The sequence below is a fragment of the Zootoca vivipara genome, chromosome 12, assembly GCF_963506605.1.
Source record: "Zootoca vivipara chromosome 12, rZooViv1.1, whole genome shotgun sequence".
NCBI lineage: Eukaryota > Metazoa > Chordata > Lepidosauria > Squamata > Lacertidae > Zootoca > Zootoca vivipara.
The window spans coordinates 40,002,177-40,029,262 of NC_083287.1; the positions used below are offsets into that span (position 1 = coordinate 40,002,177).

At 43.6% G+C, this 27,086-nt stretch overlaps 1 protein-coding gene across 1 annotated transcript in view; it reads left to right on the forward strand.

The window, feature by feature from the left end:
• Positions 1-26,804, forward strand: part of JCAD (junctional cadherin 5 associated) — a 40,375-nt gene extending 13,571 nt beyond the window's left edge. The window contains exons 2-4 of the mRNA XM_035129234.2: positions 9,840-10,197; positions 13,874-17,568; positions 20,888-26,804. Of these exons, the coding sequence (XP_034985125.2) occupies positions 9,899-10,197; positions 13,874-17,568; positions 20,888-20,922 (4,029 nt within the window). The 5' untranslated portion in view covers positions 9,840-9,898 and the 3' untranslated portion in view covers positions 20,923-26,804. The remainder of the gene's footprint in view (positions 1-9,839; positions 10,198-13,873; positions 17,569-20,887) is intronic.
• The last annotated feature ends 282 nt before the right edge of the window (positions 26,805-27,086 follow it).

Genomic DNA, 27,086 nt, shown 5'->3' on the forward strand with positions numbered 1-27,086 from the left:
AGAAAGATGAATTAGGGGGTGCACAGGGGATAGAGAGGGGGGGATCATTCTGTTGTGCAAGCACAAATCCTTGTGCTGAGTGAATGATCTCCTTAGTGCTACGGTGGGAGCCAGTGCGGTGCAGTGGTTAGAGTGACAGACTAGGAGCTGGGAGACCTGAGTTCAAATCCCTACTCGGCCCTGAAGCTCTTGGGGTGACCTTGGGCCGGTCACTGCCTCTCAGCCTACTTTACAGGTGGTTGTGGGGATTAAATGTGGAGGGAGAGAACCCTGTATGCCACCTTGAGCTTCTTGGGGGAAAAGGTGGGGTCTAAATGCCAGAGACCAAAATGGACAGAGCAATGGCCAAACTGTTTTTTGCAGGTTTAAAAAGCAATCTGAAAACCTGTTTTACCAGTAGGGAAAACAAAATGAGTGTTCACACCACACGAGCCACATCTTTCTGTGATGAAGTTCACAACACTCTTGTGAAACTCATAAAACCCCACATGTACACAACCCTGTCCCCAGCCTTACTTTTCTTAACGGCATTTACTCAAGGCAGGGATTATTATGAAGATAATGAAACAAAGCCAACGTCTGAACTGGATGTGGAATAACTGGGAAAAGGTCCAGCTTTGCAAGGAGGCAGATTTGGCGCTACTTTCCTTGTGTGAACTGTGCCATCTCTGCAGCGTCTGGAATGCTTTGCTTACAAATGCAAATAATATGACAGTCCTGTTCTCATGCTTACAATATAAAATGCATGTCATAAAAGGAGAAGGTATTGGGAGGGAGGAGGAAATGAGCAATGTTTCTTAGTTACTGCATTCTTGCAATGGCTAGCTGGAATTGAAATATTTCAAGGAGAGGAGGAGTAGCAGTGTAGGGTAGAACTGCTGAAGGATTTCCAAAAGGATATCTGCTCAGGAACTCTTGATTTCTTTTAAAATCTCATCTTTATCTTTTCTCCAAGGATCTCAAGGTGGCAACCCTGGTTCTCTCCCTCCATTACATCCACATAACAACCCTGTGAGGTAGCTTGGGTTGAGAGACCAAGACTTGCCCAGAGTTGTCCAATGAGCTTTGTGGCTGAGTGGAGATTTGAACCCTGGTCTCCAAGCTCCTATTCTGACACTCTAACCACTACATCACACCAATGAAAAAGCCCTTGGTTTCTCTCTCTCTTCCTGATGGATCTTATTACTCACCTCATGACTGTTGCATGGCTTACTATTGGCAAGACTCTAAATGCAGACCTGTTTGAGATTTGAGATGCCGGGACTTAACATTAAGGGAGAAACTGACAGCTCGTGTACAAGAGAGCCGAACAGACAATAAAGTCTACTTTTGAATCAACCTGGCATAGTTTTACTTAGTATTCAACATCCATAGAACACATGGTTATAGGCAGTGCTTTTTTTCTTAAAAAATGTTTAGGTGTACTCTCATTTTCCTACTCTCATTGAAATACTGCCCCTCAGTGAGGCCAAACTTAGATTCACAAAAATTTTAGGGGTATGCGTCCCTCCAGAAAAAAAGCACTGGTTAAAGGCCTCTGGGAACACAGGGCAACTTGTGGAATGAAACTTTACTTTAAAAGTTGAAATGACTTAAAAGTGAAATGTATTTAAATAGACATTTGGTGCTTGGGAGGAGAGAGTTCTTGGATACATACTGTTGTACAGAAGGGCTTTTTTTAGCACAGAATCCAGGGATAAAAGAAAGAAAGATGGAGGGACCCCCCCCCCAAAAAAACACACACCATGTTCTGTAATGTTGGAGACTGATGTGCTTTCTATCGGCATCAAAGGAGCTTCAGTAGTTATCTTGGCAGCTGCGAGCTGGTCTTTGCCAGGGCTGTGTCCTGATGGCTATCTGTGATTCAGCACCACCCATCTACTCAAGAATCCACTGTGTTCACCTCAGGTTGACTTCCTCTGACTGTGCTTGTTACTACTCTCTCTCTCTCTCTCTCTCTCTCTCTCTCTCTCTCTCTCTCTCTCTCTCTCTCTCTCTCTGTGTGTGTGTGTGTGTGTGTGTGTGTAGCACCCCTCATTCATCATTGTAACAACCACAGACCATGGCTTTTTGGCTTTTTCTTTAAGGAGACCCCAATCACACACCTCAAACTGTGTTCCTTTTGTTGTTAAATTGTACTTCTGGCCACAATTGAACGTGTGTTTTGTTTTTCTCCCACGTCTTCTCCTCCACCCCCATCCTTTAAATATTATTTTTGTTATCTGTGAAAAATGGGAGGGTGGGGCTTGGGGGATAGATGCTGCATTGTTTTCATTATATTTTCAGTTATTTATGCAACTCCAGGGGCACATCAGCAAGGAACATCCACGGGTGGTGCCTAATAAATTAAAAGTGTTGTTCTATCGTTCTGGAGAGTAGAAGCACATTTGTTTTGTTTGCCTTTTCTCGGAAAAAAAATTAAGTGCATAAACAAGATGTAATTTTATTTATTTATTAAATTTATATACGGCTCTTCCAAAGTCACTGCTAACTTGTCATATTGATCTCTGTGAGACAAATATGACTAACTTTTACCTGGATTTGGGCCATTTTTTTTTCCTAAAGTAAATGCTGAGGGTCTCAAAATGCCAAATTATAAAGGTTGTGCTCTTTCAGTTCTCAAAATATAGGCAATCCCATTCTTCTTAGCATTGTGGGTCGGAAGGACACCACCCAGCAGCACTCAGCACCTACCCTAACATCTCTGCTGATGTCAGTACTGATGTCTCTTGCTGCTGTTGTATGTATATACAATACTAAATTTATTTTTCTAGTTATGTGTTACAAAATGTCCTCTTCCCCCTGCCCCCTGAAATCTCTTCTGTGGATTAGCAACTTCCATTTAGTGTGTGAATGTGTGGCTTTTACAGACATTGCTGAACTCCCAGCTCCCATCAGCCCAGCCAGCATAGCCAGTGGGCGGGGTTAGTGGAACCTGGAGTCCATCACTGTCTGGTGGGCTACAGCAGGCATAGGCAAACTCTGCCCTCCAGATGTTTTGAGACTACAGTTCCCATCATCCCTGACCACTGGTCCTGTTAGCTAGGGATGATGGGAGTTGTAGTCCCAAAACATCTGGAGGGCAGAGTTTGCCTATGCCTGGGCTACAAGTTCCCCACCATGCTTGATTCAGATAATAAATGTTCAGACATTTTTTGTTGTGCGAAAACCGCCTTGAGAGAAACAGCAATGTGTTGAGATGAACAGGCAAGCAAATAAATTTGGCATTGGAGAATGACGTGTTGTTTTCTTTGACATTCTCCTCCAGGCATCTTTTTTTTTTTCCTTTTTGCTCACTTATTAGAGAGATAGGAACTTAGGAGAATGGCCTGAGCTGAGTGCCTGCATGTCGCACTTCTGCATCAAGTGACATTCCTGTTAGCCCTCATTATGGCCTTAATCCGGGGGAAGGCATGAATGTTGCTCCAGAATGATTCCTCCTCTTTGAAACAAGCCATCCTAGTGAGTTGCAGGAGAAGGGGAAAAATCAGTAGGACGATGGTGATCTCATTGCTTCCTCTCTTTTCTGCAAGGGCTGGGTAAGGAAGTCCTTCTTAAAATATAAGCATGTCCAGTGTAGCTTGGAGATAGCTAAAGAGGGTCTGGCTCATGTTTCCACAAAACTGCTCTGGCTTAAAGTTTGACAAGTCGGAAACTCTGGGGAGATAGCCAGCATCCTGAGGAAGCGAAATCGGCTCTGAAATCTGTGATGTCATTGGCAAGCAAAACAAAGGAACCCCAGGAAGGTACAATGTTTTCCCAGACTTTTTAACTCTTGCATCAGATTAGGAAGGTTGCATGTTCAATCTCAGCCAGTTTCTGATGGGAAAGACCAGGGGTCCACACTGTTAGTTTTCTTGCTTTGTTTGCTGCTCATTGGACATTGCTTTTAATGCACACTACATTGCCTGCTTGAGATTATAATTATGAGCCCCTTCAGATGTCCCTCTTATTGTGCATTCATGATGATTTGCACCCATGGTGGTATTGGGGCAGTTATATGTGTTACAGAAAGCTAACCCCATAACTGCTGTCAATAGATGCTTAATGGATCTTTGTAAGGTAGGAAGTTCAAGACCTTAAGAGAGGTGCAGAATAGGGAATTAGAATGTTTAATATAGCTTAAACAATGGAAAGTGGCCTTGTAATTTGTATGGAATGTTCCTTTAGATTTGAGATTTGATCCAGCAAAATTTAATGTTTTGGGTATATTAGACTCCACAACATTTGTGGAGACAGAGATGGGAGGTGTAATACTGAAAATGCCTCTTTGAGGCATTTGATGTGGGCTTGTCCAGTGACATATTCTTTTTGGTCTGAACTCATCCGTATCAATTGTGTAAAGTATTGGCGAAATCCTAAATGTTTACAGATGTTCATGTACTTTTAAATTTCATTCCTATAAAATGGGGATTAGCAGCAGGACAACAAAAGCCCTTAAAGCTGCTAGGAGACTTTGAGCCTGGATGGGAAAATATCCACTGTCATACAGTGATCTGAGGATCTTACTGCCCTGGCTACATGTGAACGTTATTTCCTATAGACATCAATTTCACGTGGACATCTGGAGGTCTTACATTAATTGAGATATTTAATGGATGTACTAACAGTTACTGCATCCTTTTTATTTTTATTTTTGTCTTTTCTTTGTTAAATTTGCAAATTTAAATTTAAATAAAATTATCACAGGATAGTATCAAGGCAATCCTGCTTTCAATACAGTTTGTAAAGATTTTTTTGGCATGCATTCGACTTATTCCTAATCATTGCATGTCCCATAGCTCCATGTTGAAATCCTGTAATTTTTCATACCACAAAAAATTAGGGGTTTTGTTTATTTTTGCCCCACTTTTGCTGTGTTATACACTGGGGAAGCATTGCAGAACAATGAATACAGCAGAATGATGTGTACATGGGCCAACATAAATCCATCACGGTTATAAAGAGATGCTGCAGAAAACACTTGCAAAATAAATAAATAAAATCACACCATTTGAGGGTGGGGAATCTATGTCAAATGGTATAAAGGGAGCAAATGAGATCAGGAGGACAACATTGTTTCCATGTGCTGCTCCCTGCTTCTGTAAACTGTGGGAAGTTTTAGGGACATCAGCTTTATTTCTGCTTGAAGAGAGAGTAGCGGTGACTGTGGACATTTTTGTGATAGCTGCTTGTTTCCAAAAATACAGGTTGAGTAGGAGAGTAGGCAAGTATGCAGACTGATGGTACTAATCTTGAATGCAGCATCAGTTCAGTTCTCCAGAAGCAAAGCATAATGTGTATGTGTATGGTTCTTCCTGCTAGCTCATATCTCCCTTGCCAGAGATACATTCCAACTCTTCTAGCCTCCACCCGTATGTGTGTGGTGTGCCACAAAAATTACCTCCTGCCATAAATACTTACCCGAGCAATGCTTTCTGGCTAGCAAAAGCTGTTGAGCAGAACATCTGCAGCTGGCTCTAGAAAAGGCCACCAGCCATTAGCAAACAGTCCACCGTTCAAAAAGATTATCTTCTCTCATAGCTTTGACACAGTCCAAACAGTCCTTTTGTTTCACCATCATTTGGAGAGCTGCAAACGAGTTGCCTTTCCATGTTATTTGGGAAGCGATGTTTAACAAGTTTCCTGTTTAACACTTTGAATATCATTTTCTGGAGCACAAAGGACCTGTTGGGCATGTGCAGGACAAGAGTTCTTGTGCCAATACAGAGTTCTGCAAATATTTAAGAGATTGAAGTCTAGCCAGATGGACTTGGGAATCAGATCAGAAATGCATGAGTCTGGGTTGTCTGTTACTTGTTTCATTGTTTCTTATCCTGTGTACGTATTTGTGTGTTTCTCATCTCATATTCAGGCTTAATTCCACAGCGTTTATTCCACAAAGCTCCACTGGGGCAGGCTGGGGGAGAAAGATATTTTTGACAGGGCTTGTTTTTTTTTTCATTTCGTGAACTTCCAAAGCCAGCAATACACATCTAGAAGTACTGATACTGCAATCAACCCCCCTGCTGCTTTGGCATTTCAGACCAGAGTAGAAATTCAGCCAGGTATTAGCACACACTCATACTGTCCCTGCTATTGGGTTTGTGAATGTGTGTTGGGTGAGACAGCACCTTCCTGTGTGTCTGCCATGTTTAGAGAATGGCTACATAGCAGTATGAGCCAGAACCAGCTTGCTGTGTATGGTAATATAGAGATCCATGATGCAATTATATTTATTTGTAAATTATGTAGCTAGATTTGGGCTCAATATAACCAATCTGGGGGAGTAGGGAGGGAATAAAAGGTTGAATATCTGATACAATGGCCACAGTTTACTTGTAGTGCTCATACAAACTATGGCTTAGGGGAGGGGTGGGGGTGGGGAAATGTACAGGGACATTGTATAATATTTAGTTTTCATATAGTTCTACTATATGGAAAAAGAAACAGAGTGGGGTGGAGAGAGAGAGGACAATGAAAGCAAATAACATGCCTGCCAAGCTTGATTACAAAACACATAGCAGATTATAAGACTGCATGAGATCGTATTGGTTGTAAGTCATTTTGGGTAGCCTTGCGCAAGATAAATGACTAACAAATGTAACCATCATAATCATCATCATTGTTTTTTGTTGTTTTTGTTATTTCAGAACCTAACACATTTTTGTTATTTCAGAACCTAACACAAAGAATGACATTTAAAAAATAATGTTCTTACAGTACTTCCTTTTCTGCTGTCTTTGTTTTTCTTGTGTACAAATGGGCGAATGAAAATTAGGAGTTATGCAGAGGCAGCCCATTAGTCCATCTATCTCCATATTGTCTGCACTGACTGGCAGCAGCTCTCCAGGGTTTTAGGCAGTGAGTCTTTCCTAGCTGTACCCAGACTTGCCCATGATTGAAGCGGGGAACTTCTGCATGCCAAGCATGTGCTATGTAGCCCTTCTCATTGAATTCCATTTCGGCACATATTTCAGTTCTCTATTTCCAACATTAATTGTTTCACATATCCCTGGTTCCACCCCTTCCCTAAGAACCCTGGGGGTCATAATTCAGGGAGTTTAAGGTATCTAACAGAGAAATGTCTGCATCCCCACTGAACTACAGTTCCCAATGGCTTCTTGTGGTGAGCTGCAAAAATGATGGTGATGCTGTACTTATTTATACAGCACTAATCGGGGTGCTTTGCATAAATTATCCTCACAGTATCCCTATAAAGTGGGTCGCTATGCTGCAGGTGGGGAGGCTGAGAGAGAATGGTTTGCTTAAGGTCATCCATTGAATTAGGGGCAGAAGTGAGATTTACCTGCTTTACTACATCAGTTCTTAAGTTTAGATTTACAGCTCAAGTTTGGGTCTGTTTGTTCTTCACACTGGGGTGACCTCTTTTCCCTTGGCAATATGAAACCCAAGGTACCATTTCCAACTTCCAAGATGAGAATCCTGCTCCCAAAGAGACCATCTTGGAGTACTGTAGTTTGTGTCTTTCAAAAAATATTTGTTTATCACTCTTCACAGCTAGCTAGCCAGGTTTCTTGAAAGTCTGCATAGTTATCGTGGGATGGTTTTCATCACCTTGCAATTTTGCCGCTAATGATTTACTTCCACTGCCAATTCTTGGGGGTCTCTCAAGAGCTTCTTAGATTCTATTTTCTGCCCAGGCAACAATGTGTCAATAGCCGGAAAATGGACGCTGCACACAAAACCATTCCTGTTAATTTATATACTACCAGGAAAAGCACATTTCTTCCTCGCACTTGTGACCTGTCAACGCCATGCTGTTGTTTACGGTGTTCAAAGTGGATCTTCCTCTTGGAGGGTGAATTGTTCTAGCAGCCAGCTGTTCGTCCATGTTCTCTGCTTAGGAGTTCCTCACACAGTCCCAGGTGTTTATGCTTGAAAAAACAATTAGGGATGGAGAAATAATTGCAAGTTGCCCTGAACCAACCTCTCCATCTGTTAGAAGGCTGCTCCAGAATTGGCAGCTCTTTCTTCTCTTTGCCACCTCCCTTCAAGAATGGGACTCCTTGCATTTGCAACGTCTGCCGCAACTGACAATGACTTGCTCCTGTGTGGATTTGGCTGCTTTTAAACTTCTGCTGTGCCTCTGAGGACTACTTGGAACTAGTTCAGCTTATCCTTCTGGGTCTCTCTAGCTGGTCCCCAGCCCTCTTCTTAGCCACAACCCCTCTCTCCAGGCTGCCCCCTGGACAGTCCCTGCTTAACAGCCTCCTCAGATGTTTTTGCTTGGCTGGCACATATCCTTGAATTCAAATAACGCATCTTGTTTGCCTGGATGGAGTACAGAGAAGGGAGTGTTGAAAGTACCCTAATGTGAAAAGGGTGGAGTTTTCCATTTGTTGCTCCACGCACTTTTGTCTCTGGCCCCCTCCTGTTCTGACATGTGGCCCCACAAAGGTTGCCCAGAAAGGAATGTGGCCCTTGAAATGAAGATGGCTTCCTGCTTCTGGCTTAGATTAGTGCTTCCCAAATTTGGGTCTCTAGCTGTTTTGGGACTACAATTCCCATCACCCCTACCTAGCAAGACCAGTGGTCTGGGAAGGTGGGAATTGTAGTCCAAAAGCAGCCGGAGACCCAGGTTTGGGAAACACTGGACTAGATGATGGGAATGATTCTTTTCCCTTGCCAACCTGGTGCCCTCCAGATGTTCTGGGCTGCAATTCCCTTCAGCTTCAGACAGCAGAGGCTGTGTAAAAACACCTATGAATTCAGACATGAAGGAGATGTTACTCTTTGCAGTTTTGTCTCTCCTCATTCCCCAAATAAGTTTTTTCCTTTAGGATGCATATCTATCACCAATTGGCTGTGATGTCCAGCATGGTGAAATGGCCATCATAGATCAGACTCTCTAGGCAAAGCTTACCTCCTAGTGTCTGGCATTGCCTCAATGGCAACTTTTTGCAAAGGATGTTTCATTTCCAGGTGCAAGAGCTAAGGCATGCCCATGCACATGTAAATCTCCTTTTAAAAAGCGGCTGTGGGGAAAGTAACATTGGAGTTGGCTTTGTGGTCTTGGAATTGCCCTTTTATGCTTTTCAACTTCCAAAGTCCTGTCTTTCCTTTTCATTTTTGTATGGTTGGCTTATACCTGGGCTGAGAAATGCTATGCACCTGGGTGTCTATGAAGTTCAGGTTGGCATCTAGGCATTTAGTAATTTTCTCCCCAGAGCTGCAGAGGATTCAGGAAACAGTATAGCAAACCAAGTGGGTAGACCCAGCCACATGCAGCCAGGAAAGACACATGACTTATGCATGGACCTTCAGGTTGGTCATGCTAGCAGAGGCATTTGATGTGGTCGACTCTTTGAGTTATTCAAGTGTATCAGTGCTGGGCTTTTGCCTTTGAAATGTACTACCAGTGTTCTTACATAAGGAAGAGCTACAAAATGTATTAAATGTACATAAGGAAGAGCTACAAAATGTATTAAATCTCAGCCTTTTGGTCCAAGACCATTCAAGACAGCTTTTATCTCTTTGCCATGAAATACCTATCCAGACGCTCTGGGTTAAAATCCCACCTCAGTCATAGACTTGGTAGACAAGTAATAGAAATTCAGGGATCACAATTCATTGGCACCCAGCCTCAATTCCCTAAGTATGTAACAGTAGCAGCGTACCTTGCATGGAGATTGCAAGAAGTAACCAAATAAAGATGGTAAAGTACACCTTATGTTAACAGAATTCTATAAATTATTATAGATTTAATGGCGATTTAATGAAATCTCTCTGCATGCAGTTAGATCTTTTATATATGTATATATAAATTGAGGTTGGTTGTCTGCTTTGGAGTATGCCTTTCTATACTCACACAAGTCCTTTGCGTTCTCTTTTTTTAGTGATGGGCCCAGTTCGAGAGAACTTCCAGGGGTACCAAGGTGAATGAAGCCAGTGCAACATGTTCAGCGTAGAAGATCTCCTGATTTCTCATGGATACAAATTGTCTAAAACCCCCACCAATTCATATGAGAACAGAACTGATGGATTCCAGCAAGAGATCACAGATAGGAGAGTTGGTCATAGAACTGTGAATGGGTTCCCAACAAACTCTGGAGCCAGTCTTGGCAGCAAGAAGACAGTAGCTAAAAGCTACCTGAATGACAATGAAGCTAGGCATGTCATCCAAGGGAAGCAACTGGGTCCCAGTTACCATAAAGACTTCTCGAGTTTGGCTAATACTCATGCTTCAGAAGGACGGTAAGTTCCCCCCTTCCCAGGTTTTCTTAGACATGTGCAAAGCCAAGCAAAAGTCTCAGTTTAGCTTTTCAACAGCCTTGATTTTGTTAAGAGCAACTATTAATTTGTTCTGCTTGTGACCACCTCCAGCCTTGACAACCAGTGGTTGTTTTTGCTAATAATACCCTCTTTGTGTCTAGCCCTTAATCAGAACAGGGCAGAGAGAGACTTTGGAAACATCCAAAGCATCTCTGAATAAGTGAGTTTCTTTGCTTATTATGCTATCAGTCCGTTGATGGTTCTAAGTGAGTATCTCAGTAAGATTGTGATGCAGAGGATGTCCAGTCAGAGATTGGATTTTCCTGAACTGGCTTGTCAAAAGCTTGGAGGACAGGGGAAAATAAGAACTGGGGAATGTAGGATGGTATGAACAGCTGTCTTTTTTCCATTGGTCCATCAAGCTCAGTATTGTCTAAAATTCTAATCTAAACTGATTGGCAGATGCTCTCCATGGGTGTCAGGCAGAAGATGCCCCCATGCTTACCTGTAATGCAGGGGGTTGAATCCTGAGATCTTCTGTATGCAAAGGAACCAGTGCAGTGGGGCCAGGATTGGTGTATGCTCAGACCGTCTTTCTACCGTGAGCAACCTGGCCGCTGAATTCTGGCCGCTGAATTCTGGGCCATCTTCAGAGGGCCCTCTTTTAAATTAATACTTGATCAGTGTCATTAATCAGTTAATGCATTTTGCATAGTGAGCTTTAAAAAATGTTATAGGAGTATCAGTGGCGGAGCTTCATGCTTCGCCACCAGGGGTGGAGAGCAGGCGCTCTACCCCCAGGCACATGGTGCGCGTTCTGGGGGCGCGGCGCATGTTCTGGGGGCGGGGCGCGCATTTGGGGGCGGGGGGCGCCATCTGTGGGGGCAGCTGCAATAGCGCCCCAGGGATTGCGCTGCCCAGGGCAGCGCGCTCTTACCGCCCCCATCTCCCTACACTACTGAGGAGTATAGCCTAATGGGTAGATAAGAGAGAGAGAAATTGCTTGGGGAACCATATTGACGTAAAGAAAGAAACCTTTATTATTATTATTATTATTATTATTATTATTATTACTATTACTATTACTATTACTATTACTATTACTATTAATTATAATATTTGTGCCCCACCCATCTGACTGGGTTATCCCAGCCACTCTGGGTGGCTTTTTCTCAGTACATATTTTACCTCAGTACAGGTAGCTTCAACCCAAACTCAGCCCTTACATGTTACCCCTTTTAGGGCGCAGACATTCCTTTTAAATTAGTTTCATACCAGTGAAGTCAGCTGTGTGTGTTCTGTCCAAAGAGGGCCATCTTTTCTCAGGAGCATTTGCGGACTGTGGATAGCTTTGTCACCACTTCAGAAAATGGCGCCGCTACAGTTGCGCTTCCCTGCAGCCGACTGTCCATGCACTTTTGAACTGGGACAAATCGTCCTGGAAGGGGTGTGTGTTTGTGTTTGGCAGGAGACACATAGCAACTCCGCTCTGGCAGCCGTCTGCCAGCAACAAAATTTTGAACAAAAGGAAAGACAGAGATTATTTTAAGAGACAAATGCTGAAAATACAGGTTGTGCTCAGACAAAAACGGAAACGAGGACTCCTGAACAAATGCTTTCTTCCACCCACCCCCACACTGTCACTCCTTCTGCTAGTGCAGGACTTTAAAAGTGTTTCGATCCTGGTTAAGTAAATGGAACCCATCTCTAGGTTTCAGTGCAGTGTTTTCCATCACTGTTTTCTTTCTTTCTTTCTTTTATGTGGAAAACAGTTTGTGCAAAATGACCTTGTTGCAAAAAGAGTGACAGCTCAAGATAGATAGAGCTTGTTTTCAAGTCTTCCGTCTCCTGTTGTCATTCTGGAGAAAGGCTGCAGTGCGTAGTTAAACTATGGCACTCACTCCCACCAGAGGCAGCGATGGCCACCGACTCAGATGGCTTTTTAAAAAAAGGATTGGACAAATTCATGGAGGTGATGGCTACTAGCTGTGATGGCTGTGCTTCACCTTCATCACTAGAGGCAGTAATGCCTCTAAATAGCAGACCATGGAAACCACCGGAGAAGAGAGGGCTCTTGCGCTTGGTTCCTGCTTGTGGGTTTCCCACAGGCATCTTGTTGGCTGCTGTGAGAAAAGGATGCTGGACTAGATGGGCTTGATCCAGCAGGCTCTTTTATTCTTAGCTCACTAGTAGAGCTAGTGCACACAGAAGGTCCTGAGTTCAATCCACGTGGGCCTGGGAGAGAGCCCCTGCCAATCTGTGTAGACAGTGCTGAGCTAGATGGATCAGTGTTCTGACTCCGCTTCCCATGTCGTACACGAAACCTTAAGATGCAGAATGATCTGAAGGCACATGAGGATCCAGTCAGCAGTTGGAGGAACACCTGAGAATTCTCTGTGTGCCACCTTGAGCTCAACTGAGGAAAGGCGGAATAACTAATATAACAAATGCATCTTGTATTAATCATTCCTCTCTTTGTTTGACCTTCTTGCTTCCATGGATAGAGCTCTCCAGTCTTAGAGTATTATTTAGCAGGTCATGTAAACACTTTTCTACACCTTTTGATGAACTGTATTAGAACATCCTCTGACTTTTAATGAAATTGACATAAATGTGATAATTTCTAAATGCCGATGGTGGTCAATTGCACACTTCATTTAAGTGAGAGATCCTGGCTCTAATCCAAACCATATTAAGCATTCTTGTGCATGGTGTGATTTTATTTATATAGTCTGGACTAATAATATGTGTTGTTGACATGATTGTGCTCTCATTTCCGGCCCCTTGAAGGATGCAATTTTCCATCCTGAACATTTTGCCAAGATGATTTCATTTAATCTTTCTGATGAAAAATATATATTATCTCAGTTTAGTCTATGAACAGTTTTGCTTGATAGGATGAATCTATGCACGTAACAAAAGTGATTGAACAGTGCTTAGAATGAGGATTATTGGCAGCCAGATGTGTATGTGTGCATTTCATTATTATTTTTAAATCATTTTTATTGGATGCATTACATTTTCATTTTTGAATATTTCTGTTTTTAAGAGGAAAGGAGTCCTTGGGTTCCCCATCCATGGACAATTCTTCCTCTCACTCACGAACAACCTCCACACATTTGGATTGACAGGAATGGAAGAAAATGATCCTATCTGAGCTACATTCTTACCCTGTCAGTGAAGTTTGATGTTTCTTTTGGCTTATACTCAATGGCAGTGACATGTCTGATCCTCCAATTTGCAGGAATACTAACAGTGCATCTTTATGTGCTATTGAGAGTTGACAGTTTTAGGAATTTGTATGGATTTCTGACTAAGAGACAACTCATACGTTTCACACTTCCAGTGCAGAAATCACTTCCATGTTAAGAAATACCATGAAGTTTAGGAACTGTGATTATGCAAAGGAATGTTATGCATGCAGTTTTGCAACGTGTATGCACTGCAGTAAAAGAAAATGTATTGTAAGCAAAGAGCTCTATTGTAGTTCCTCATAGAAAGATCACATGCATCATATCTGTGGGGATGTTGGGGTTAGAAACAAGCTCATGATTCTGGGTGGCTGAGATTATTTATTTAATTATGGAGGAAAAGAAAGCTTGCTTGTTTATTTGTTTTTGTATGGGCCTCTTTAGTAAGACTTCATTTTGTTTTGCAGGTTTTATGACCGACCGCAGTTAGCCTGGCCTTCACGTCCCAAGACGGATAAAGATATTGCCTACTGGAGAAGAAGGGGCCAAGATTTTAGCGTACTGTTGGGTTATACTGACAGAGGAGACTCTGAAATGAAAGGCATGGCAGTGCCCTGTGCCTTGTATGGGCTTGATAAGGAAAGTCAGTGGAAGGTAGGAGGTGGAATGGAGAATGTGAGGAGAACTGGCATGCAGGAGACCTGGAATGCCCCTGGGGACTATAGGTGGCAAAGTCTAAGGACAGAAGGTTGGAACCAACCAACCAACTTTGGAGGACTCTTGACAGATGGTGACAGAGAAAGGCTGCTTCAAGAGATGTATTCGGTGAGAGCAGGAGGTACTGCCATTGCCTCCCATGCGAAGGGGAAATCGCAATCTTTGCCAAGAGTTCTTTCACCAGAGAGCCTGCGGTGTGTTGAAATGCCTTCCTTGGTCAACAGCAAGCATTCGCTCCGTGGAACTAAAGCGACATCTTGCCCCCCAACTGGGTTTGGCTTGGAGACCTCCAAGCATCCTGAGCCAGTGGCCCACTTCCATCCCTTGCCCAAGCCTAAGTACGGCAGACCCCTGAAGCCCCCGTCATACGAGCTGCATCAGCAAACCAGGGGAAACCTAGAAGCCGGCTCACTCCAGGATGACCAACGGAAAGATGAAGCCATCTCCTCTTTGACCAAAGCAAACGATCAGATCCCGGATGCTTGCAGCCAAGACGCTGGTCTGGAGCCCCCTTTGTACATACCCCCTCCCTGTTACAAATCTCCAGCTCAGCAAAGTATGAGCCGGCATTTGCCTGGTGAAGTGCCTGACTATGATATGTGCTTTAATAATGGTATGCAGAGTCCAGTGGAGAGAACGAGAGCCATGCTTGGTTACCATCCCTCTGCTAGTACCTACTGCAAAGGTGAGCAGGTTCCTCGTGACAAGAAAAGCCACCTGAGGCATGGGGAGGGCTACCTGTCTTCCATCCAGTACATTCCTTTTGATGACCCTCGAATCCGGCATATTAAAGTAGCGCACCAAGACAATCTCCAGCAGGATGAGAAATACCCTGTGGATACAAATAGGACAGGCTCCCATGCCTTCCAAGGGAGCTCTCTGGAACGAGAGTACCACAGTGCCTTTTTCGACTCGCTAAATACTGCTGTGAAATGTGACCAGGTCCCTGGCAGTTCTGCACATGGCAGCAGGTGGCTAGCTGAGTCCAGCGTCGATCAAGACAGTAGTGCCTTGCCTATCCAAAGAGACGGTTATGACGCAGGTAATGGCTTGGATCACAGATACCCGAAAGGCAGGCTGTCTGTCCAAAGCTCACAGATGGAAACCCCCTGCGAGACCATCACTAAAGTGAAAACATTTGAACCTGGGACTGAGATCCAGAGCAAGAGGAGTTCAAAGAAAAAAACCAATGAGACAATATTTTGCTTGGTCTCCGTCCCAGTTAAATCTGAACTGAACCTGCCTGATACTGATAGGAACAACAACTTAACCCAGGGAGCCGAGGAGAAGAATGGGTTTGACGATAGCGGGGGTCTGCAGGAACAAAGTCTCCTCAGTACCTCTTCCACTGACTTGGAGCTCCAAGCCCTTACAGGAAGCATGACCAATAAGAATGAGCTACAAAAACAGGAGTTGTGGTGGAGACCAGAGTTCAAACAAACGAATGACCTCAGATTCCTGCAGCCTGCAAAGCACAAGGAGCTCCAGTACTCTGGCTCATGGCCAGGCGATCAGTACAAAGACCAGCAAACGCAGACCAGCTTCACAGAGGAACCCAAAATCTTGTGTCATCGTCTCCAACCCTTAGAACCCAGCGGCTCAAATACAGCGACAGCTCCACAGTTGTCACAATGCGGGGCATCCACTGCGGAAGCGGAACATCTATCTGTGTTACCAGCCGATGACAGAAAATGTAGGCAGGTTGGACTCAGTGCAAAAGCTCCGGGGTATCTTGACAAAGCTAGCAATAATTTGTGTTCTCGGACTGTAGTCCTTAGCCCGAAGGCATGCCAGAACCTGCCTTGTGCTTCGTGCACCCCTCCCCCTGGGCAGGAAAGAGAAACTAGTTATCTCATCGGGGAGGAAGGAAGCTCCGCTTGTAGTAGTACGGAGCTGTTTGGGCAATTCCTCTTGAAACCTGTTAGCCGCCGTCCTTGGGATATAATAAGTGAGCTGGAAAGTTTTAACAAGGAGCTTCAAGAGCAGGAAGAGCAGAGTGAAGATGGGGTAGAGAATGAGAGTATAGAGAATGAGGACAACCAGGAGTTGTCCTTTTCTAAGGAGAAAGGGGAGAGGACAGATAGCAGTGGGATCTCTAGGACTGATGGGCCAACCCAGGACCATAGACCTGGCATGCAGTCAGAAATGGTTATATCAGTCACTCCTATATTTAAACAGGAGAGGGATAAAGCCAAAGCTGAAAGTTTAAGTGCATCTGAAAGTTCAAGTGCAAGGGTCGTATCTTGTGCTAGGTCCCAAAGCTGCTTGCAGGCAAAAGAGGTGGGTGGTTCAGTTAAGGCCACAAATGAATATGTGGTTGCAGAATCAAGGAATCAGGAAGCTGGGAAAAGGACAATAAAACAGGTTGTGAGTCCACACCCAATCAAAAAAGTTCTGCCAGGCAGCTATGATGATGAGGACCACTACAATCCATTCAAAAGCATTAACTTCAGTGAGGAAATACAAGTTAAGAATCACAGAGATAACATCAACTTTGGTAGGCTGACAAAAAATGCAGTGCCATGGGATAACTTGGCTTTGGACAGAGGGTCTGTAGGGCGATTGTCTTTAACAAATAGGAACCAAGGTCTCTCTGAGCCAGATCTGAGATCTGTGGGGTTTGATGACGGTCAAGGGCCTGAACTAGATAGTCATGGGAAACCTATCACCAGTGAGATCCCCCCAGATGAATCGCTTCAGGCAAGAGCAGCTCGAATATTGGGTATAGAGGTAGCTGTGGAGTCCCTCATTCCTGACAAGAGCACTCTTCAAGATGAAGACTCTCACTCTGACAATGTCCCCCAGAGCCTTGAATTGCCAGAAGAAAGTGTGTCAGAGGGCAAGGTGGAAGCAAAAGTATCTTCTTACGAAGGAAGACGAAAGTGTGGCTGGACAGAAAGCTCCCTCTTTGTTGGAGACAGAAACATCTCATTGGGGTGTATTGAAGACCAGCGTTCTGGTCAAGCAATTTTGATAGCTGAACAATGTTTTGAGCACCATAGAGGTCTTAGTAGACCCAAAGCTGACCAGACTCCCTCTCCCGAGTCTGTTGTGCTTCCATTTGCTGAAAGAAATATGGTTCCACCTGGTGTGGAAAAGAGAGCTAGATGCACTTCAAAGGTGATTGAGACCTTGCAAGGCAAACTTGCATCAGCCCCCAGCCGAGCTGCCATGGACCGTTTGGTGAGGATGAAAGAAGTTGACTCGGTCTCTCGTATGAGACGTCTAAGCATAAAAAATGCAGATTCGGCGGAGGATGGAGATGAGGATAAGCAGCTAAAAGGCCCGGAGGAAAGAGGAAGTGACATTTCCTTTGGCCGCAATGAATTGCCCCGCAAACTGTCCCACGGGAGTTCCGTTTCCAAGCGCATCATCTCATTGGCTGAAAATGGGCTCTGGGACAACACGAGTGAGAAGAAAGCTGGAAGGGATTTAGTTTCTTTAGGTAAGACCAAAATTCCTCCAGGGTTTTTGTGGTCAGCAGTTTTGCTGGGTGATGATGGCTATACACTTCCTCTGAAGCCTCTTTGAAAAGAAAGGGCATTTTCCTGTTCCATCTCAAATATAAACTTTGCAGCTGCCATTTAATTGCAAGCAAGTGTATATGCAGAAAAATCTGCCAGTCGGTGCCTAGTAAAATCCATGCCTGGCATGTCATTTGATATGCACTGTTGGGAAAAATAAGACACTTTTGACGCTGCCCAAAGGGAGGGAAGATTCACATTGAACTTCAAAGATCTGGGGGGCGGGGGGCTGTATATTTTAAGTGAATAGATAACCAGATACATAGGTACTGCAGAGGAATAATCACATGTGATCTGAAATATGGGCTTAGTCTCCTCCCTCCCCAAGTGGTCTCCCCACTTCAGAAGACACTTAATCATGTTACTGCATAACTTCTAAGGTGACTATACATAGCACCTATAATTTTTAAAATGAAAGTCCCATTCCCCTTACAGTTTTTCCTCTGGAAACAGCTCCCTTAGGAAGGCTCACATGAAGTACATTTTTATTCAACAAAACACTTTATTCCTCCTCTTGAATTTTAGGTAGGGTGTGCAGCTTAAAAGTTCACGAGTCCACTCTGAGAACATGATGCTAGGCTACATGGGCCTTTAGCCTGATCCAGTAAAGTTCTTCCTATTCTGTCCCCAGGAGAAGTCGTCCTCTTTCCTCCTCCAAAGCTATATATCCTGCACCATTCCTAATTTGTGTTAAACAGTTCACATGGACCAGTTATCTCAGTTTCCCTCATTTTCATTTTCCATGCTTGGAATCCTGAAGTCAACCTGGCTGTGCCATTAGAGAGCACCCCTTTTGCAGTGGCAGGGCTCCAGTCGGGCTGGAATGCCCTGCTACAATCAGTCTGCAGGGCACACGCAGTTCAACTTTGCTTTTCTGTCTACAGTCGTACCGTGGTTTTCGAACAGCTTAGTTCTTGAACGTTTTGGCTCCTGAACGCCGCAAACCTGGAAGTGACTGTTCTGGTTTGTGAACTATTTTTGGAAGCCAAACATCCAACGGGGCTTCCGCGACTGCCGAAGCTCCTGCAGCCAATTGGAAGCCGCGCTTTGGTTTCCAAACATTTTGGAAGTTGAATGGACTTCTGGAACGGATTCCTTTCTACTTCCAAGGTGTGACTGTATTAGCTGTCTGCATTTATGTGACTGTTGGCATTCTGCATCAGTATGTAGAAAATGCTGAAAATATCAACATCATGGAAGGTAGGCTGTGCCTCCCCCCACTGTTTCTAAAACATGATGAATTTGTGAAGTTCCTTTCTTTGTAGTGGTTGGAGCTCAGGACAAAATTATTTCATGGTAGTGAGAAACAGAGAGAAAATGTATCCGAGCTGCTTATGAAAGCTGCTGCTTGCCCTCTGTCAAAACTCAATACCCAAATAACAAGTGGATCTGGAAATCTTTACTTGGGTAAATTATTCCTTGTAAGGCTTTCTGTATCTTCAAGGATATGGAAGTCATTATCCTCCAAAACATAAAGTATTCTGTATAGTCTCATTTATCTGTTTACATTTCTTGAGTTACATTTTGATGGGCAGCTGTGTAGATATGGAGTAGTGAATTCTGATTTAAATGAAAGAAATGTTAGCTTTCTGTTCATTTTTTAATTTTTTTATTTTAAAAAAAAATCTCATGGTATTAAAATAGGCAGGTGCATGGATTAAAGCCAAACTAGAAATGGAGGAGAAGCTCATTTCAATACTCATTTTAATACAGAAGAACCTAATTCTCAATCCCCCAACAATACATGAACCTAAACACAGTTTTCCTTTTAGATTCACACTGCCCTGAATTTCACAGTGCTGTTTTTCACCCAAGTAATGTGTACAAAAAATTCATAGGGGAAAGTGTAAATAAGATGCATCTTTGGTGAAGAGAAATTGCTTGCAAATGTGTACATTTTTGGCATACAACGGTATGTATATCTAATACATTCTCAGGACATTTAAAAATAAAAAATAAATAAAACTGAAATTAAGAATGGGAAAATGAGAGATGGAGAAAACCAAAACTGACTGACTGACTGATTCTTCCATCCTTAAGCCAGGTTCAGACAACTGACTCCCTGATTCATGGAGAATTATGTGCAACTTTGAAAGCTTCCTACGTTTATTATTATTATTTATGTGTTTTCCCTTTTCGCTTTTCACATCATTTTGCCTATGTTATAGCCAATAAGTGATACACTGTCAACAAAAGCTATCTCTTGGAACAATTTTGAAGCCTTGGGAACGACATGGCAAACATATCTATATTCTCTTTAATGCACTGTGCTATTGACATGTCTCTTCTTAAAGCTTCCTATGCACAAGAAACATGGAGTTATTGCACTGGTAGTGTTTTCCTGCACCTACTCCAGTGAGACTTCGGTTTGCCTTTGACTCACTGCAAGTCTCAGCATCTCCATTGCATGGGGTGACCAGTAGCTTTTGGATTTGCTTTCCAAGGTCCAGCCAGTGAAAGGCTTTCACAAGACCCAGTGAATAGAGCACCACAGCCCATATTTAATAATACCGAGAGCTGAGGTGGTCCAGTGGTTGGAGTTTCAAGTCCTACTGTACCATTTAACTCAGTAGGTATCCCTGGACAATATGTGACCTCTGCGATTTAGCCTGTGAAATGTGATGGCCACCATAAGGTATTGCTGATAGAACAAGCAGTGTAAAAATGGTCAGATTGTCTATTTTGAATGAAAAGGGGGGGGGGGGAGGAGCCCTTCTTCTTCTTCCTGGAATCCTTTGTGTGTGACCTGATTTGTCACCACCTGGGAGGGAATTAGCCTGCAATCTCCATCTTAGGCTCAAGCTGTGAGTGGAGCTCGTGGCTCTAACATGCAGCCTAATTTTCCTCCCCCTGTTTGTTTATCATTTCTCCTCATCCCACCACCCCTGAACTCAGGTGCAGGGAGCCTTTAGCTCTCCAGATGCGCCTGAACTACAACTGCAGTCATAGCTGGCCACGCTTGCTGGGGCTGATGGGAGTTGTAGTTCAGCGACATCTGGAGGACCAAATGTTCCCCTTACCTGCCCGAACCTGTGTGACCTCTTTGCCTGCTGAAGAGTCCCGGAGAACTCAAAAGCTCACCACATTAGGACCATCTTACCTAACTGCGGTGGGCTTTGGTGTCTTAAATGAGTTGACCATACAGCATTCCAGTTGAAGCCTGAGGGACCTGCATTAATGGAAAAGGGGGACTATTATAAATTGCTGGTAATAATCATGGCTGCCTTTCCTATTTTGCAGATGCCTACGATCCCACCAGAGTTGAAAGGGTGTGATGTGAAAAAGACACGAGTCTCGGGAGATGTCTGCCTTCCGCAAACGTTTTGCTGGTTTCCAACACAGGGAAATAGCTTTAAGCTTCCTACAAGCAGTGACTTCAGAGTGTACTGACAAAGCCCTCATCTCTGCCAGTGGGGGAAATAAGTAGTTCATATTCCACAGCTTTACGGAGCTTGCATGAAAGTGAGTGAGAGAGAGTGCACAAAAAATCTCTCACTTTGGAACCATCTGTTTTTTGTAGCATTAGGCCTTAATGCCTCTACTTGGCATGGGTTGGTCATTTTTTAAACTCTGCTGAGCCGTGTTCAGGCAGGATGGTAAACAGGATGAAGATGGGAGGGGTGTGAGGGGAAGCTGGCTTTTGCTCTGTGTAAAATGTAAACAGGGGAGATTAGCAAAATGATTTTTGAAAGAATGTGAATTTTCTGAGCTTAAACCTCCGAACCTCTGCACCCTCAGCTTTGTTTAACTTCGGTCTTCGTAAAGCAGGCAGCGAGCGAGAGACGCTGCATTTCCAGCTCGGGGGGGGGGGGGGTGAGTGCCGAAGAGGATGAAGACTGATTGACTGGCTGTGAAATCAGCTTGGACTTCTACCATTTGAAAGGGGCTTTGCTTTTTAAGTTTCTTACCTGGCATCTGCAAACAAACAAAAAATGCTCATTCCCCTCTCTCACACAAATCTAAAACAAAACATTGTTTTACATGTAATTACAACCTGTGCAACCTCTGCCCCCAATTTACTGTTTCAAACTGTTGTGCAACAAAACCAACACTATAACAACCCTGGCTACTGTTTTGCACTCACTATTATGAAGTTAGTTCTATTCCCCCCCCCCCTCCCATGGTTATGTTTTTGTAGAAACTAGAAACTCTTCATATGACCCAATTGCTGGTTTGATAGAGCAGACCCTTGTAACAAAGCAACTTTTTAACAGAATGTGATCTCTATTTTTCTACAGTATTAAGCAATTTGCTAACCGTTGGCGAGCAAGTTAAGATGGGTGTGTAACCCCCCCCCCCTTCTTAAGCTGACAGGCTGTTCAGAGGAGCTAGCCAAGAAGCGTTTACTTTTTATATCTAGTGCACATTCCACATCATCCTGTTCACAGCTGCAACTCTCTCTGTTGTAAAAAAAGAGGTATGTGTGTATGTATATATTATATAGGATATATATATATCCCATAAATCAAATATGTATGTTTTTAGAAAGGCCAAAGTTTTTATTTTCTTATTGGTTAGATCACTGCTTCTAAGGACCCAACAGTGGCACCAATATTGCAGACTTGAAGTGCACATTTATTAATGGAATGAGTCAGTCTGTTGTGTCTTCCTTAGTTGTTGGGAGGGTCCTGTCTCATCCTTTAACTTCAGGATATGGAGGGTGCTGCTTGACACCTGTCTTCAAGTTGCCCGTGGCACATAGGAAGCCACACAAGAAGATGAAACTTTACCCATTTGGGCTTTGGCTGGTATTGAGGTGCTGCAAAGGTGTTAAGGGGAGCACCAGCCTGTGTGTCCAGGGTCAAGTCCATGCTGGGGTCTGGGGTCAAGACCAGATCTTATAAGCAACTCATAGCACTGGGCTGTTACACTATATGCATCTGGATTTTTATATTTCCCACTCATTTTTTAAAAATTATAGTTCTTGTGACCACACATAGACCTATTGTTGCCAATCTTTGAAAGCATTCCCTTCTCAAAATATTCCAAGTGTATTTTAAAAGGACCTTGTACATTCCCCTGGGATTACAGCTGATTTAACCTGTACAACATTTATTTATATATAGATATACTTTATCTGTTTTTGTTTGCTAACACACTTCTCAGTTTGTTTTTTCTTTCTGTTTGTATTGGGCGTTTTATATGCTTTTGCCCCTCCCCACCTCCTAAAGCCATGTTATCTGTTAAGCATTTCAAATTCCTAGTATCTTATTTTTGGGAGAACGGTCCTATTTGACCAAATATACAAATGACCCACCTCTTGTGCTTTGGCAACCACAATTGCTTATCTGTAACGCCTGATTCTATTACATAGAATCTTTATTAAATATTTAAAGTTTGTTATACATCTAAACAAGATGGTTGTACGGTTTCCTTTACTGGAACATGTGGATTTTCTTTCTTCTATAGTTGTGGGTGGACTGCAGCTCTTCACCCTTTGGGTCCTTTAAAAACTTCGATATAATAGTTCCTTAGCAAAAGAGAACAATCTGTTCAGCAGCAGCAAGCTAGTGGTTCCTGAAACAAATGAATAAATATTGTCAGGTAGCCGATTTAATTTACAAAATATCATATTCTTTAGAAGCTGCTCTGCTATGTAAAATAATTGTGCAAGAATGGTTAGCAAAATAAGTAATAAAAGCTCAGCAACAAAATCTTTTTTTAAAAAAAAAAAGCAATAGAATTTTCCACATATCTATTCAGAAATAAATCAATGGGACTTATTCGCAGGTAAGTGCACATAGGAGTCCAGCCTCTGTAAAAAAGCAACTGCAGTGGACAGTATAAACTGTTATAGAACAGAACAGTAAAATGAGGCACAGGAAGACAGGGAACCTGTCAGGTCTTGTCAGGAAGAACAGTCCACAACTGTGACACTAATACTGGAGCGTCCCCCAGCTGTATTTCCCATGGTGGTGGAACAGAGCTTCTAAAGCCGGTTATATGCCTCAGGTGGGTTCATATGGGTGAAAGCGGTCCTTAAGGAAAATTAAGGTCATTCAAAAGTGCATATATCATGACTTGAAACGTGATGCAGCCCAAATCTGGGGAAACCATCTTCCAGGTCTGAAATCCCATGCTAGTCATGTGACCTGCATGAGATTGCGGTTTTGAAGAAAGCACTTTTTCAGGCATGGTGCGATATTGCAGACCCAAATTAAACACTCTTTCAAGGCAAAAACTCAGCTTGATATTGTGTGAAAGCAAGGTACCCCAAATGGTTGCCGTGCTCTCACAAAAAAAGAAGAAGAAGAAGAGATGTCCCATTTTTCCCCCAGTGCAGTTGGGTATGATATTGTAATGCTGCTGGTTGCTTCCTCATGAGTAAGAAGCTCCAAATTCCGTGGCTGGCTTTTACAGAGTTTTATTATATACATATGTACAAGACAGAGCAACAGAATCCATGACTGTTCTATTCCGAATCAGAATCCAGAAGCACCACCCTTCAGGACTTTTGCCAACAGAATGCCCTTGGCACCTTGAATCTCCTCCTCTGCTCCCTACTCTCCCCCCCCCCCTTTGCTGTTGGGGGTATGTTGGGGTGAGCGCCCTCTCCTCAGCCGGTACTGTCTCCCCTGGAGCCTCCCCCTCTTGAGCACTGTGGTCCGACCCCTCCAGCCTTCCCTCTGGAAACCTAGCACTCTCAGCATCCCCAAGGGTCTGCACTGCTGTCTGAGCCTCAGCACCACCCTCCGAAGGATGCTGCGAGACGCTAGCATCCCGGGCTCCGTCTCCATCGGAGATTCCTGGTCCCAACTTCCTGGACTCTCCACTGACCCCTGTTGGTCCCCTGACAGATATATATTTAATCATTTTGGCAACATATACTAGCAAATGTCATCTACCATATTGAGGCAACTTACCAACATTTGCTGGCATATCTCTGAATTTTCAGACATTCACAAAATTTGGGCTTTATGACATTCACAATAGCACACATCAAAAGCTCCCCACCCCCTTTGAATCCTGGAAACTAGTTTGCTAAACTTGCTGAGAATTTTAACCCTTGGGGTAAACTACAGTTCCCAACATTCTTAGGTGTGTGTATTTTTAATGTATAGTGTTTGCATAGCCATAGATTCATGCGTGACAGCACAAACCATATGTCAGTAGGAGAGAGAATGACAAGTTAATGCCTGTTTAGTCCACAGATATTGGCTAAATTTATGGAGCAGTTGAGGAAAAGCAGATACTTATTGCTAATTGCTGTTATTCATGCGAGTGGAACAAATGCTGCATACCACAATTGTTCATTTTCAGATTGCCAGGAGAGTCCCGTCTCCCACCCAGTTTGAGCAATGTGTTGGCAACGCAGCTTGGAGAATTACATGTGAGCACATGGGCGAAGGGGGAAGGAGATTAGGCAAATTCCACACTCGTGTTGACCAACACATGGCGGAGATTAGAAATAAAAAATGAAATCCTCCAGCCAAGGAAACCACAATAACATGCTGCTTATGAAACAAACGAAGAAATTTCCATCCTAGACAGCAGAAAACTCTGCCTTTGTGCTGGAAGCCTGTTGGTGAGAATAACCAGACCCATCCCAGGAGCAACGGCTGAGCTCGGAGGAGACAAGAGCATGGAAACACCAGCTAGCATCTTGACAAGTCCCCAAGATGATATAGTTCACCAAAGCAGGTGGTTTTTCTAGAGAGACCCTGTGACTGATTTCTACTGCCAGAAATAAATCAAAAGGTTTTCATTCCAGGCAGACCAACCCAGGGAGGTTTCAGAGCTAGAAGAGAAAGGAAGAAAGGCTAAGCAATCACACAGGCCTATGGATAATGCCATAAAATTGATGCTTTGCAAGCCTCCTTTCATGGTCAGGCAATATCTGAAAAGGACGATCTTTGCTGGGGTAACGTTAGAAGTGGCAACAGCTCTGTTTCCCTTCCTTCCAAGCTGACACTTCATCCCCGCCCCTTCTCAGTGAACTAGCTCCTTCCAATGCCAGGAGTTAAAAGCAGCAAGTGGTGGTTGTTTGGTTCTCTGCTCTGGAGGGTGAGGATAGCTTAGTGGCTCTGCAACTCATGGCAGACTAGGTCCTGCACTATGGAGGCTGGCTTGGCAGATTTGAGGTTTGAGGTCCAACTGCAATTCGTGCAAGCAGGAACGGCTAGGAGAGAAGTCTTAAAAACTCCTTCAGAAAATAAGGCGTGGTGGGGATATTGTCATGAAAGATGCATTTGATTTGTTTCTTGATTTACAAACCACTTTTCCTCCAAGGAGCTCAAGGTGGCATCCACAGGTTTTCCCTTTCCCCACTTCATTCTCACAACAACCCTATGAGGTAGCTGCGGCTAAGAGACAGTGACTGCCCCAAGGTCACTCATTAAGTTTCATGGCCATGTGGGGATTTGAACCCTGGTCTCCCAGGTCCTAGTCCGACACTATAACCATTACACCACACTGACTGTCTAGCTGGGGAAACTGCAGGCTCATGGCAAAGCCCAAGCCCAAGTCGATGTGGCAAGTAGTGGCACAGTAACAAATAGTCCCCAACTACAACCCACAAAAGGGGGCGAGAGAGAAGAGATCCATTTGTCAAGAGAATAGATTTTTTGGTCTCTGCTCTGATAAAGCCAGACTCGTTCGCTGAATTTGCTCGTGGCTTGTCTGTGAAAACAGGGTGACCCCCAAGCACAACATTTGGTCGTGGAGACCTGCCTCCTATTGACCATGGAGAAAATGCTGCTCTCACCTGCTGGAGACAGAAGACCTGCAGGTAGGGATGCAGGAGAAACACAATTCAGTTTGCATGTAAAGGTGAACTGATTTGCACTTCCCCAAATAATCTGTAATCTGAAACACAGCCATCCTTTACCATTCACAGCTCTGAATTTTGCGATACTGTACAGTTCTCTAGCCAGGTAATGTGTGCAAAAAATGCATTTACTAGAGTGCACCAGGCAACAAAATGCATATATTAGTGAACATAACATCGTTTCCTGCTTGGCAGGGGGTTGGACTAGATGGCCCTTGTGGTCTCTTCCAACTCTATGATTCTATTCTATGATATCAGCCCAAAATGCATACAAAGATTTGTACATTAGGATAAATCCATACCGAAATGCTGATGAATTTTCACAAAGACTTTTTAAAATATTGCAAAATCATGTAGAAATGTGGAGAACAGAACTTCAGGTTGTAAAAAGAGAGAGAAACAGTCACCCATCCTTACTCACAAGCAAGTTTCAGCGTTCCAATATGATTTTCTTTTTCTTTCTTTGTATGTGTTTATGGTTTATCTGATGGTGGGAGGTGTTAGTCAGTTGAACAGGCTACCTTGGAAGGTGGCAGGCTCTCCTTCATTGGAGGATTTTAAACAGATGTTGAGTAGCCATCTGTCATGGGATTCCTACATTGTAGGACTAGATCAGGCATCCCCAAACTGCGGCCCTCCAGATGTTTTAGCCTACAACTCCCATGATCCCTA